General features: G+C 39.9%; 1 protein-coding gene across 1 annotated transcript in view; it reads left to right on the forward strand.

Moving 5' to 3' along the window:
* Positions 1-14,775, forward strand: part of DDX10 (DEAD-box helicase 10) — a 172,810-nt gene extending 158,035 nt beyond the window's left edge. The window contains exons 17-18 of the mRNA XM_062020406.1: positions 5,495-5,628; positions 14,203-14,775. Of these exons, the coding sequence (XP_061876390.1) occupies positions 5,495-5,628; positions 14,203-14,392 (324 nt within the window). The 3' untranslated portion in view covers positions 14,393-14,775. The remainder of the gene's footprint in view (positions 1-5,494; positions 5,629-14,202) is intronic.
* The last annotated feature ends 406 nt before the right edge of the window (positions 14,776-15,181 follow it).

A 15,181-nucleotide genomic window follows, 5' to 3' on the forward strand; every position in this document is an offset into this window, starting at 1 on the left:
GTTGATGCAAATAACAAAGGGTAGACAATGAGACGAGAGCTTGCATGACTTAGTCACAGTTCATGAAGGTTAACCTCAGACACCATTGCACACCTTAGAAATGTGATGAAAAAGTGACTTTTCCCCTCTTAGCTTGCAAGATCCTTCCCTCAGTGGAGATGCTGCTTTCTGTGTTTGAATTTGAAGGCTATTGATGAGTGTGAAGTGGTATGGAGTGTGGTTATCCAATTTTGGCATGGCTTAGGCAGTTCTTTCTATGTCAGATCAGCACTTGGTTCGCTCCACTGGCTGCCAGTCAGTTTGCAGTCTCGTCTAAGGCTTTGGTCTTGATCTTCAAAGCAACTATTGGATCAAACACCCCAGCTACATCAAAGGCTGTATTTCTATTTGTGAACTGCCAGAATAGCTATATTCCTTTGGGGCAATGTAGATGATGAAATATCAGAGCAACCATGCATCAACTGGGGACACACTGTTGTGGGTTGTGGGTACAGGCTGTGAAAAAAAACCCCTAACTGAGACGATCAGGTGAATCCAGACTAAGATGTTTTAAAGGAAATGTTACAGAGCCTCTCTGTGAATATGTTCTGTCATAGACATGATGCACAAACAACTTCCATTTTTATCTGAAAAATAATTGTCAAAAAGAAGAAAACTTGGAAAATTTGAATGCTGTCATATCATGAAAGGGATTATATTTTTAAATATCCTTTTATATGAGCCATAATATGATAAAGTTTTAAAAGTTCTGTACTTGTGTAGGGTAACCTGCTAGCAGTATTCAAAGCTTATCTTTTCTTAGCATGAAAATCACAAACACCACTTAGGAGAGGCTGTATTGTTAGCAAAAGCTAAAGGGTGGTATAGCTCAAAAGAAACTGGATAATGTATGACTGGTGATGGACTCAAATCAAGTCTAATCAACTTTTAAACAAACCTTAAAGGTTTTGGTTTCAGATGATGAAAAGTACTCCCCCACTGTGCTTTATAAATTACTTTGGACAGAACTGATAGTACCAGAAAAATTATTTCTCATGCCTCAACCTGGTTGCTAGGAACTGATATATTGCTTGAAGGATTGAACTTAAAAATTGCAAGTCCACACAATTTATTTAGATAAAAACATGTCCACTATTAAGTTAGAGATAAATTCAATACCATAATAAATATATGTTCTAGAAATTAAATCTTGGAAAATACTTTTTGTGTGGATGTGTGTGTACAGATTTTTATTGTATATTTTCTCCATTCTCCCTTTTTGTCTGGTGGTAATAAGTCATTTTCACCAGAGTGCCTAATACTCGGTAGGAATGAGACATCATTCTGCTGTTTTGAACATTCGAGTCCCTTGAGTGTCTGTTTTCATAAAAATGTACATAAATGTCTGTATTTTAAGCTTCTCATATCCTGTCTAACATGTTTATCCGGGCTCAACCAACCATCAACCCTCTTTACAAAGAGGCAAAGTTGTCATTAATGTCCTTGTTTTAAAACTGAAAGTTGAGTCAGGAATTCTGTCAAGAAGTAAGGCAAAAGCTCTGGAGGAATCTGTCCTCTTTGCCTCATCTGGTGTGTGTTTTCAAAATGACCATGGTGAGATGGTAGAGTGTGATTGTTATTGACTTGGTACAGTGTGGAAGGTTGAAGGCGACAAAGTTTCCAAAACCGCCAGCTCATAAATTTTGCTGAAATTATCTAGAATGTTGAGTTCATAGTTAAAGGTCTTTGTACTGTTTCTGTGGAACTGGATTGCAAAATACATGGTCCAATATGGTATGAAAGAAGAGAGAACTTGTCACCCCTGAGCAGAATGACATTCAAGACCCACCTGGATGAGTTCCCGTGTGACCTACTCTAGATGGCCTGCTCTGGCAGGGGAGTTGGACTGGATGATCTTCCAAGGTCCCCTCCAGCCCTTGAGATTCTGTGAATGAAAATAGCAAGGTAATTGTCACTGAATCCTGTTCTCCTGACTGGCCTGATCTGATATCTGAATGGGTTTCCATCCACAATTGAACTTTGTAATAAATGCATAGCCCAAAGCATATTGTTGCTAACCTTAGACATAAAGTACAGGTAGTCAAAATCTGTTCTTTGTATAGAATCATAGAATGGTAGGAATCATCTAGTCCAACCCCCCTGCAGAAGCAGGTTCACCTAGATCAGGTTGCATAGGAACACATCCAGGTGGGTCTTGAAGATCTCCAACAACCCCTCTGGGCAGCCTGTGCCAGGACTCCCTCACCCTCACAGTGAAATAGTTTTATGTTTAAGTGGAACTTTTTGTGTTCCAGCTTCATCCCATTAACCCTTGTCCTGTTGCTAGCTATAATAGAAAAAAGGGATGTCCCAATCTCCTGACACTCACCCTTTAGGTATTTGTAAACGTTAATAAGATCCCCTCTCAGTCTCCTCTTCTCCAGACTAAACAGCCCCAGTTCCCGCAGCTTTTCCTCATATGAAAGGTGTTCCAGTCCCCGATCCTCTTCTTTGATAGCGATTGCCTTAGGAAGGATCTAAGCCTCAGTCTGTAAATTGTATCTGATTTGTATCTGAAGAACTTTTACTAGTCTTACCTTGAACTATGATTTTACAGTTTTTCTACAGCTCTTCTGGTGAGCAATATGAAGTTAAATCATGAGATTTCTTCTTCCTGACTGGCTAATTTGAATTTGAAGCAAGAGGTGAAAAATGAGAAGTTTCTGTTGTTCAGCTGTGGATGATAAATATTCATGTAGAAGTTTTTAACAGTTTCAGGTCTTTTAATGAATGTTTAATCAGTGATACATTTAAGAAATGTGACCTCATGATTCCTGATGAATAAGGGACATCTTTACCAATTATTTCTTTTGCTATAGTAAGCATTACCTTGAACACATCTCTGCAAATTTTCTGCTGCAAAAAACAAACATGCATGTGCAGTGAAAGCAAAGGTTTCATCTATGTATGTGTAATTGTCTTATATGTGTGCATATAAATGACAAAACTTAGGAAACAGTCTTGAAATTTACTGACATAACTCAGAATATGAATGAACAGCCCAAGTCTTTAAAAATGACAGCCAATAAATGTTAATATTACAGAACTCTGTTGCAGTGTCACACATATCTATTAAAAATACTTTTTTTCCCTATGACATCTTTGAATACTACTTTTTTTTAATACATAATTGGTATGCATGAGTTGTGTTGAAAGAATGGATTCAATGGGAGGGACAAGTAAAAAATCTTTCCTGTTTAAAGAAATGGAAATAAATTGTAATTTGATACAGAATGTTTTTCAAAAATCTGACTCAAAATAGTTTTCTGTTGAGACAGTAGTGCTCTCTAATATTGTACTAAGAGATGAGATAGAAGATATTTTTGTAATTAAAAAAAACCCTTAAAAACCCCACAAAACCAAACCCAACTTTATTGTGAAGTAGCACCTGAAGTTCCAAGTAATCATCACATTTTTCAGTTGCTTTAAGTGATTTTATATACCCAGCTATACAATTACCTTTCAATACAGTTACAATTTCAAAATATCCAAGAACGAGGGCTAGAGTGGACCTCAAAAGGTCATCTAGTCCAAATCCCCTGCCAGAGCAGGACCTCCTAGAGTACATCACACAGGAATATGTCCAGATGGGTTTTGAATATCTCCAGAGGAGACTCCACAACCCATCTGGGCAGCCTGTTCCAGTGCTCCATCATAGAATCATAGAATGGTAGGGGTTGGAAGGGACCTTTAGAGATCATCTAGTCCAACCCCCCTGCAGAAGCAGGTTCACCTAGATCAGGTCGCATAGGAACGTGTCCAGGCGGGTCTTGAAGACCTCCAAGGAAGGAGACTCCACAACCCCTCCGGGCAGCCTGTGCCAGGGCTCCCTCACCTGAACAGGGAAATAGTTTTTTCTTATATTTAAATGGAACTTTTTGTGTTCCAGCTTCATCCCATTACCCCTTGCCCATCATCCCCACAGTGAAGAAGTTATTCCTTATGTTTCTTTGTTCCAGCTTATACCCATTGCCCCTTCTCCTATCATTGGGTATCACTGAGAACAGCCTGGCTCCATCCTCCTGACACCTGCCCTTTACATATTTGTAAACATTAATGATGTATGTTTAGTATACTTTTCTTCTGCCTTCTCTTTGCAAATCTGGCTTTTATCTCTTTCCTCTGCTTGGTTTCAGTGCACTGGACAAGCAATAAGTGACTCCTGCAGTGGTGACTAATCTTACCCTTTACCAACTGATTTCCTTTCACATTCTCTATATGGAGATATAGAAGGGACCTTTCATAGGGTTTTTGTTTGGTTGATTGGGTTTTTTTGTGTTTATTTAATTTATTTTCACTGTAGTAAGGTGTGTGCACATAAGGACAGGGTTCTTTTAAAACTTAGTGATAAATATGGAGAAAAATCAGAACAAAAACAAACTTAAATATTTAATGATGTGAAGTTATTTGTAGAATGAAGGATCATTTAAATGAGTACTGTTTTGGAAACAGCCTTGTGCATGTTGATGAGATATATAAACAAAAGATAGTGGAATCTTTAACTACAATTTCTTTGCATTTGTTTTTGCTTTTCAGCATAAATATGCATGGATGTAGCTTTCACGTTGGCTTAGAAATGCCTGTAAGCTTTTTGTTTGCATTTTTGTGTGCATATACAATTGCATATGTCAACCAGTCCATCTGTTTTCTTCATGCCAGTTAACAAAAATTTACAAACGTGGTGCTTCATGTTCAAGACTGCGTGGAACAGAACCCATATCTGCAAAAGCAATCAGTCACTTTTATTATATTATCCAAAACTTTCATGGAGTAATATCATCTGTACCCTCTTTCCTAAGGAGTTAGTGAGACATTCCTATACTCTGGAGAAACTTGCCAACACCAGCAGTCTGTCCTGAGACATGCTACAGGGACGAAGGGAAGCTGAGCCCCAGAGAGCAGGGACGAGGGTGTCTGGGAGGAAGTTTGAAGAACATGGATGACTTGTGGTGAATGACTGAAACTCTCTTAGAGCAATTAATTCAGCTTTAACAGAATGTTGGTTTTTAACTGCAAGGACACCCGGATGAGTTTTAAATCAAAAATGTTTCATGAAAGACACCTTACAGCAGTGATTAATGTGTCCACAGGCTAGTATCTCTTTGCTAGTGTGCTTCTGAGAGACAGTAAAGCTTCATGTTACTTAAACACATACTCTCAGATGGCTACTGATTAGTTGCTGCCCAAATCTCTCTTAGATTCGGTGGACTTGAGACAACAGTATTGGGAAGGGAAAATTTGAACATAAATCCCTGTGCCTCCTTTTTTGCATAAAGTATCTTCAGCCTTTAACAAACAGCCTTGGAGGAGTCCATTGATGATGACAGAAATTATTCTGTTCTCATGGTGATGGCTTTTGACTGCGATTGAGGGCAATGGTTTTTGTTATGACATCCCTATTAATGAGATTGTGACAAGTTTTCTTGTCTCATAACTCTCCATTTTCACTTGGCAGGCTGAAGAGGAAACAGTGGCCTTTCTTGCTCACAGTGGAAGTGAGGAAGAGTTTGATCCAAGTACTCTTCCAGATCCTGATAAATACAAAGATTCTGATGAAGACCAGGATTCAGAAAGCGAAGACAGCTTCAGGTATCTACACATCTTTAATGTTCATTTATAAAAATTCATGTGTTTTTGGAAACTGTTTTGTTGAGATGTTAGGAACTGATTTTACAGTCATTCACTTGCTTCTGGGACTTAGTATTTAAGTTTGTTTGTGATGTAGGTGCTGAAAAGAAATCTATGCTAAAGGCTATTAATTTCTTTTGTGTGGATGAAAAATGTAGTGGTCTGTCCTCTAGCTCTGAAGTCAGCTTTGAGGCTCAGTGTAGGTATATCTGAAATCTCTTGAGGTGCTCTGAGTACCCCTTAGGAGACTTTTGTGAAAGCAGAGGAACAACAGGAGGAGGAAGATGCAGTGATAGAAATTAATTTAGGGCTGGAAAAACAAGAAATCAAGAAAAGCAAGAGAAATGGAATGGCCAATAAGCCTATGGGTAAAGGAAAGTGGTAGCTGAAGATGCTTCTGATGACTGTAAGACCACACAGAAATAGTATTGATTTTGCATGAGGGAGGAAAGAAGGGGAGGAGATGTGTGCATGAAGGGAAGAGGGATGATGATGGGGACCTGTCAGATCAAGAAGAATAAATACAAGAACAGGCAAGAAATCTTGCTGCCAGCAGGAAGGAGAACTTTATGTTAAATCAACACTCATGCCTTATGCACCTCTCTTAGAGCTGTCACTGAATTGTATGATGAGTTGCTCCTGTGGCTGAGAAATACTGACCTAATGATATTAACAAAAATAAATCAACAGAGTAGCACATGGTGAAATTAGACTTTGAGATTAGAAAACATAACTCTGTTCTGTTTTATATTTGCAAAATTCAGAGAATTTGCTCAAAGTGTATGAAAATAGAAACATGTTGGGCTACAGTAGCTGCTGCTTGCTTTAAGGGGAAAAACAATCTTTAAAATGGATAAGTTAAAGCAAGTATGTGAGAACTAGGGTATCTTCTTTCAGCGGTCTTTAAAAACAGGCTATCTGCCCATGGTTTAGGAAGTCAGAAACGTTGTTAACCTTGCCTTCCTCTCTGTCTGCATTTTGTGGGAGCTATACAAATTAGGAGTTGAATTTCCCTTTGAATAAAATTCCCTTCCAGCCGTACCTCTACAAGCAGAGTAATTAATGACTCCAAGCATGTAATATGAGATTAATTTTTGTATATCTAGCAACATTCATCATATTTGATTTAAGGCTATCAGTGTAAATTGTTAATGAGGTGACAAATTTAAGTGCATCAAATAAGGTGGAAGAAAAGCAGCTGGATTTCTTAAGTATTCATTTTGTAGTCAAATTGAGTTTCTGATATTTCTTATCCCTCAACCTCTTTAACTAAAAATGTTGAGGAAGAGCAGATTTATGATTGACCTCATCATTACCTTCTTTAAATCTTTCATAAGTGTGACTGATCACATTAACTCTTAGAGAAGTGTGGAAAAAGTCTTGGACATGAGGGGAATGGAGAAATGTCTTAGTTCTGAAATATTTTGTTTGAGATTTTATGATGAGTCACTATCTGACAGGGATACCAGTCAGCAGTCAGTGCTTTTTGGTTGTGTACTTTATTTATTAAAATTATGGGCAAATTACAGTTTCTTATACCTTGTTATATCGGCATGCTGATGTTGACCTGCTAAGTTTTATGTGATTCTTGATCTGGTTGACATTACGTTATATTTTGATATGATTCATCTGCAAGTCATGATGCTCCTTCTAAAGTGGTTTATTCAGGTCAGATCAATGACTTTGTGAAGGCCAGAACTTAAAAGCACTGTAAGACAGCATAAAAGGTATCTGTTTAATGGCTTGATTATGCTCTTTAGCTGCATAGTTGGACATTGAGGCATTGCTGTTGATAGAGAGGTGATATTCTTATGCCATGAAAGTCTAGTTTAACTCACCATATGAAATGGACCTGATGGTAGAATTTTCAAGTGAATTTCATACTCTATGCTCTACAAGTCAGGCTAGATCCTTCCAGTAACGGTTCCTGTAAACTTGTCAGATACAGAAATTACCTGGGGTGGGGGAGGTGAGGGGAAGGAAAAAGAAAATAATGTAGTACGTCATCAGCAAGTGTTTGTGTGAATGGAGGAGAAATGGGATATTTTCTGAAACTCCAGACTTCATAAATTAACTATCAACAATTGGAAGATGATAGTGGTCACACAAAGCCACATCTACACATCTTTTCAATACCTTCAGGGATGATGACTCCACTGCTTCCCTGGGCAGCCTGTTCCAATGCTTGGCAATCCTTTCAGTATTTTTTTTTTCCTAATAACTAATCTAAACTTCCCGTGGTGCAACTTGAGGCCATTTGCTATCATTCTGTCACTTGTGACTTGGGAGAAGAGACTGACTTCCATCTCTTTTCAAGTAGTACTAGAGAGTGATCATATCTCCCCTCTGCCTCATTTTCTCTACACCAGTCACCCCCAGTTCCCTCAGCTGCTCCTCGTCATACTTGTTCTCCAGACCCTTCACCAGTTTTGTTGCCCATCTCTGGACATGCTCCAGCACCTCAGCATCTCTGTTGCAGTGAGAGGCTCAACAGTGAACACAGCATTTGAGGTGTGGCCTCACCAGTGCTGAGTACAAGGGGACAATCACTTCTGGTACAAGCCAGGACGCCATTGACCTTCTTGGCCACCTGGGCACACTGCTGGCTCATATTCAGGCAACTGTTGACCAACACTCCCAAATGCTTTCCCTTCAGGCAGCTTTCCAGCAAAACATTCCCAAGCCTGTAGCGTTTCATGGGGTTTTTGTGGCCCAAGTGCAGGACCCAGCACTTTGCCTTGTTAAACCTCATTCAGCTGGCCACAGCCCATCTCTCCAGCCTGTCCAGATTCAGGAAATAACACAACGTAATATATTTTCATTACCATTTCTATGTGCTGTAGCATTCTGACAACAATTAAGAAAGAAGCTGCACTGGGTGTTATGGAAGGGACTGCAGTAATTAATCTTCATTAGGATTGCTGCCATGGCCTTGTGAATTAAAATTTATTACATGGAAAAAGGTTTGTGGCACAGCATGTTTGATTAACAAAATGCCAATATTGATGGGATAAATTATTCCTAACTTTTCTGAACTGTATTTTATTAGCAGATTCATTCATTGTTCATGTACATTTCTTTGTGAAAGAACTTGTGTATGCTATATTGCAGCCTGGAAACTTGTCTCATGGCCTGTAGTTCAAGTGGCAAGGACAATTTCTTTCCCCAACGGTGTTAGTAAACCTCAGCTCCAAAGCAATCAAGGCAGAACCTGTCTAGAGACCTCACAGTGCCACTTTGTTTAAACAACAGCCACTTGGCTGTGTGGATGCACATTTCAAATGGCTGACTCTGAAGAACTTCAAATCCAAACCTTACAACTTGTCAAGACATACCTTGAACCCCAGAAACAAGTAGAAAATCTATTAATTGTTGGTATTTTTTTCCTGATATCACCTCCAAACAAACTAGTGAGATTAGTTGTTTAGTAGTTAAATTAGTTTGTTAGTGTACAGCTATCAGGATCGCAGTTAGGTACAATTCATATATCGTGGCATTTATAAAAGGGACGGGATTCGTAAACCATACCTCAGTGTTTGAGAAATAAACATTACCTATCAAATGATAGCATTTTCCTTTGTTGTTACAGCTGTGCAAATAGTGACCACAGAAATTACTGTGCCTGTTGATCAGTGGGCTGTTAGTACCTCCTTGTCTGTGTAAACACAGCCCATCCCACTAAATCCTTCCACTGGGCAGCTTCAGGCCATGCGGGTTGTTTAGGGGCTGAAAAGCTAAATGGCAGCAGGTGGTAAAAGAAGTGGATGGTAATCCAGCTGTGCATGCTGCTTTCTGAGTCTTATAAATAGAAGGCAAAAAGATGCACTGGCTTTGGTTTGGATTCGAATTGTGGGCGTGCTTTCTAACTGTGGTGTTTTATTAGAAAGTAGTTCATCTTCAAATACCTTCTTTTGTTTTGGCCATTTGTGGATGCCAGCTAGTAGTGCATTAGTTTGTGTGTTTGTGAGGAATAGGGGGCATTTATGTCCATGGGAAGTGACCAGTGATAAAACTTTGTCTCTGTAGGATGGGCTGGCAAGTCTTCAGTCAGTGGAGACTGAGGAGGAATTAATTTGATAATAATTCATCCCCATACAGCTGCTTTCACACACTCAGCTCTTTTGCATGGACTCTGGAGATTACACCTATTACATCTCTTCCTTGAGTACAGGATAGCCCTTGGCATCATGATGCCAGATGTATCTCCTGGCAATTCTCACTTCCTTTTGAAATTGCCACTTTTATGCTTTGTAAAAGCTGCATCTCTGACTCCTCCTCCAAAGTGATACAGATCCTTTCCACGCCACCTAAACCACTGCTGGTAAAAATCCATTCTGCAGGAACAGGACTGGGGGTTGGACAAGCTGATCTTTAAAGGTCCCTTCCAACTCGACTCATTCTTAGGACAGGCACTCTCTTCTCTCTGTGTCTCAAAAGTGCGAACATCTTATTCGCACGTTCCACTTGATTCTCTGCTTTCCTTCCTAAGTTGCCTTCATCAAATACTATTTTGCTTCTAATTTTTGTGCATCATGACAACACAAGCCTTTAGGTCTGTCTCTTCCTCACTCGATGGCTTTGCTGTTGCAGCTTCCTGTCTTATCCATTCTTCCTTATTCACCTCTCCAGCTTATGGCCCAGTAGGGGTCAAATTAGCAGATGTGAAAATACACCTGCTGACATATAGATATATCTTCAGTATGCACTGCTAATCAAGCACCATGATCCCTCAGTAACAGTAAGAAACAGCTTGACTCAGCATAATCTTCCTGCAAAGCATAAGATGAAAATTAATCAAAACTGGTTTTGTTTGTGGAAAAAAAAAAAAAGGAATCTCACAGTTTCTTCTGAATATGTTTTATGTTTAAACATTGTACCTTACAGACATCTAGGTCTATAGGCCTCTGAAACTCCAAAAATGAGTCTAATTTTTGGTAGTTAGAGTCTGCTATTTCATAACTTTTGACCTTTCTGCATTGTTTGAGTTGCTAAGATGTTTTGAACTAATGTCTTAGATAAAGCATTAGTGAATTCTGAATGCAAACTAGGCTTCAAAGTCCATTCAAATACTGTCAATAATTGGCTAATTTGCAGACAAGTGGAAATGCTTTTACTTAATGAGATTTCGGCCTCACATTGTTAAAGTGAACCCCTATATTCTGTCTTGATCAAAGCAAACAATGTGGAACTCCAAGCAAAACCCACACTGGACACTTGGAAAAGAGAGAAGACTTAGAATCGTAGAATGGTAGGGTTGGAAGGGATCTCATCTAGTCCAACCCCCCTGCAGAAGCAGGTCCACCTAGATCAGGTCGCATAGGAACATGTCCAGGTGGGTCTTGTAGACCTCCAAGGAAGGAGACTCCACAACCTCTCTGGGCAGCCTGTGCCAGGGCTCCCTCACCTGAACAGTGAAATAGTTTTTTCTTATGTTTAAGTGGAACTTTTCGTGATCCAGCTTCATCCCATTACCCCTTGTCCTGTTGCTAGCTACTATAGAAAAAAGGGATGTCCCAACCTCCTGACACCCACCCTTTAGATATTTATAAATGTTAATAAGATCTCTCCTCAGTCTCCTCTTCTCCAAACTGCCCCAGTTCCCGCAGCCTTTCCTCATAAGGAAGATGTACCAGTCCCCTGATCATCTTGGTTACCCTGTGCTGGACTCTCTCCAGAAGTTCTCTGTCCCTCTTGAGCTGAGCAGCCCTGAACTGGACACAGTACTCCAGATGAGGCCTCACCAGGGCAGAGTAGAGAGGGAGAAGAACCTCCCTTGACCTGCTGGCCACACTCTTCTTGATGCATCCCAGGATGCCATTGGCCTTCTTGGCCACGAGTGCACATTGCTGGCTCATGGTTAGCTGATTATCAGTCAGGACTCCCAGGTCTCTCTCTGCAGAGCTGCTCTTCAGCAGTTCGACCCCCAGCCTGTACTGGTGCAGGGGATTGTTCCTTCCCAGATGCAGGACTCTGCACTTGTCCTTGCTGAACCTCATGAGGTTCCTCTCTGCCCAACTCTCAAGCCGGTTGAGATCCCACTGAATGGCAGCACAGACTTTTTGATCCACCTCACTGTCCACTCATCCAAGCCACACTGCCTGAGCTTTCTGATGAGGATGTTGTGGGAGACAGTGTCAAAAGCCTTGCTGATGTCAAGGTAGATGACATCCACTGCTCTCCCCTCATCTAGCCAGCTGGTTATGCACTCATAGAAGGATATCTGGTTGGTCAAACAGGATTTCCCCTTGGTTACGCCATACTGACTCCCCTGATAACCATCTTATCCTTCATATGTTCAGTGATAACATTCAGGATGAGTTGTTCCATCACTTTTCCAGGGATGGAGGTGAGGCTGACCGGCCTGTAGTTTCCTGGGTCGTCCTTCCTGCCCTTTTTGAAGACTGGCGTGACACTGGCCTTTCTCCAGTCCTCAGGCACCTCACCTGTCCTCCATGATTGTTCAAAAATGATGGAGAGAGGCTTAGCAATCACATCAGCCAGCTCCCTGAGCACTTATGAGACTTAGTGTTTTATTTTCATATATTGTCAGCATAGCTTCAGCATTCATGGAATATCTTAAACGCTACAGAGAGAAATAGAATCCCTTCCCCATCAAAAGGAATAAAATCTGTGTTGGTAGCAAGCACTGGAAAGGCACCCCCATCCAAATGACAGCTCAAAGCCATCAAAGTTGCTATATCCTTTGAAATGTCTCAACTTTAGGAGGGGTACATAATGCACAGTCATCAGCAATTTGTAGAGTCACTTAATGGTTTGTGTTGGAAGGCACTTTTAAAGATCATCTGATCTGACCTTTCTGTCTGGGCAGGGATATCTCACACTGGATCAGGTTCCTTTACACTGTTCCTTTTGGATAGGCAGGGGAAGGCAGTATAGACATAGGGTGTTTCATTTCTTTTAATTGTGGGAATAAAAACTGTTTCTTCCTCTCTTCTGTGCTGTAATGAGTAGGCAGGTGTTGGCACTGCCCTTGTTTGATAGGTGGGATGGATGAGAGAGGGAGGCAGGTGGCACATCTTCAAGTCCAGTCCTAGGTCATCGGATCTCTCTCTAGGCCATCGATGGAGAGGCAAGCAGAGAGCGTGGGGTGTGACCCAGGAAGAGCAGAGTGCACTGTGCTGCTCATCTCTCCCAGAGAGTGCCCCAAACTTTTTGAAAACTGACGTGTTTTGGGGTTAATGTTTGGGCTGTTTTCCAGTGAGTGGTGAAACCAACATTTCATAGACTGGTACCTGGTCCTGTTAATGGAAGAACAAGGTGGGCAGTGGGAGGTGGTTTGAGCTGGGGACTGCATTCCTGCCCTGTGTTGCTTTGAAGAACAGCATTCCCCAATTCCAGCTGAAACATTTCACAAATATTAAATTTACACTTAAGCACTTATAGAAATAAAGGCAGTTTAAAAAATTCTTATTGAAGCTTTTTTTTTTTAAAGTAATTTCCTGTGTAGAAAGTTCTCAAACTTTAATTGAAAAGCTGAATTTGACCAGCTATTTTAGAAAAGCCTGAACTCAGTCTCTGAAGTTCCATTTTAATTTTTGTCGTGTTCTTTAAAATACAATCATGAAAAACAGAGAATGGCATTTTGTTTTGGTTAACTTGTTTGGAGGGAATGGTTCGGGGTGTGAGGGATTGCCTTCTGCTTCTTTGGGTATGGATTCTACCCTATAGCATAGGACAATGAGCTCTCTGTAACCTGGAACATGGATATGATATCTGAGAATAGGTTTTGTTAGGTGATATTATTTTAATCTTAGCTAAGATGACTTATGGCAAATTTTCTATGTTATGGACAAAAACACCACGTCCAGACACATGAAAGCCTGGTCTTTCCTCCTGTTACTGTCATGTGGCTATGTGGTAGAAGTCAAAGTATTAAAACAGATAATGTGGCTGTTTCATCAATATCAAAAGCTGCAAAAGGAAATTCCTTCAAGTCTTAAGAAAAGCAGCAGAACAAATAGGAATTCACCAGGGGAAATAACTGGGCTTGTGGTTTTCTCTTCTTCGTCTGTCAAGGAAGTGGTTAATAGCTTCCAAGGAAGGCTTGTGGATAAAGAGGAAAAACTGGCTTGAATGAGGTGGGCTCAAATTGAAACTGTATCAAGTGCAGCATTTGCCAATGAAATGACAGTTCTCCTGGTTTTGTTTTTGTTGCATATTTATTTCAGACAAGATCTTAAATGCATGTCAATGTCCACTGACACATCACTAAATCAGTTTTGTCTAATTGTCTGTCATTCTGTAAGGCAGCAAATATTAGGCAAGACTGATAGCAATATGTTAATACACTATAATCAATTAAGACAACAAAAGATCTACCAGCACTTCAGCCTGAATGCAGTTCTAATTTAGACATTGAGGGTTCATGGGCTTCTATTGCTTCCCTCTTCTGGATTGTAATTTTATTTGCTCTTATCTTGGCATAAATTTGCCTTGTTTAAAATTACTTGTTTGATTACATGATGATATTGATTACCACAGTTGTTAAAAAGACTAATTGATTTGTTCCTGCAGTGAACTTGAGGAGAAAGGTGGAAGAAAGAAAAGATGCTACAGCAACAGTTCTGCCGCAGAAGAAACACCTCTGAAAAGAAAGAAAGCAAAATTCAGCCAAGAGGAGGACTCCTATTTGCCATTAGATACTGGGCTTTCTCTGGCAGAGGATGAAGAGCTTGTCCTACACCTGCTCAACAGTCGCAGCTAATTATTTTTCTGCAAATTTTCTTTTCTGGGACATCTCCACGGTTTTGTCAGTAGCCTACACGAAATGAGTTTGGCAGCTGGGTACTAGTGGACAGAGATAAACGAGTTCTGTGTGCAATGGGATTGCCTTAGATTGGTTCACAGATTATAGGCAATATTTAGTTTGATTTATAAGGCTTTCTAAATGAACTTTACAACCTAAATCCCCAGATGTCGTTTTGCAGTAACACGTTCATAACTTGAAATCTCCACGTTCTGAAGCAATTATCTTTTTTAATTTTCATCTTGCTTTAAATAAAAATGGGATGCTCCTTTCTTGACTGTGTCAGGTTTGTTATTTTAAAAGATAAATGGGTACAAAAATTATTAAAGAAGAAATAATGTTGGCAGGTCAAATCATATTACTTAAATCGCCTTTTTCAGCTGTGTATCATGCACGTTTTTTAAAGTATTTTAATAAATTTCTGAAGCCTTGGTGTAAACTTTTCATGTCTCTTTCAGCTGTTTATGCAAGAATGTATTTATGCTCCAGTTATTGTTTCTATTGTGATTCTATCACTGGTGTTAAGCAATTCAGAAAACCACTTTTAGAAGCTAAAAGCAAATCGTACATTTGAATGCCGTATGAATGAGAGCACAGTGGTGCCACAAAAAGTTAGAGCGTAACACTGCCTGATAAAATTGGTTACAAGGTGGATGATGTGGCAGACTTATAGTTTGAAGTAAGCTGCTTTTTCTTTTTATGAGCAAATATGCTGAAGAAAAACAATTTATTGTTGAGCATATTTTC

This window comes from Colius striatus, chromosome 1 (genome assembly GCF_028858725.1).
Source record: "Colius striatus isolate bColStr4 chromosome 1, bColStr4.1.hap1, whole genome shotgun sequence".
Lineage (NCBI taxonomy): Eukaryota > Metazoa > Chordata > Aves > Coliiformes > Coliidae > Colius > Colius striatus.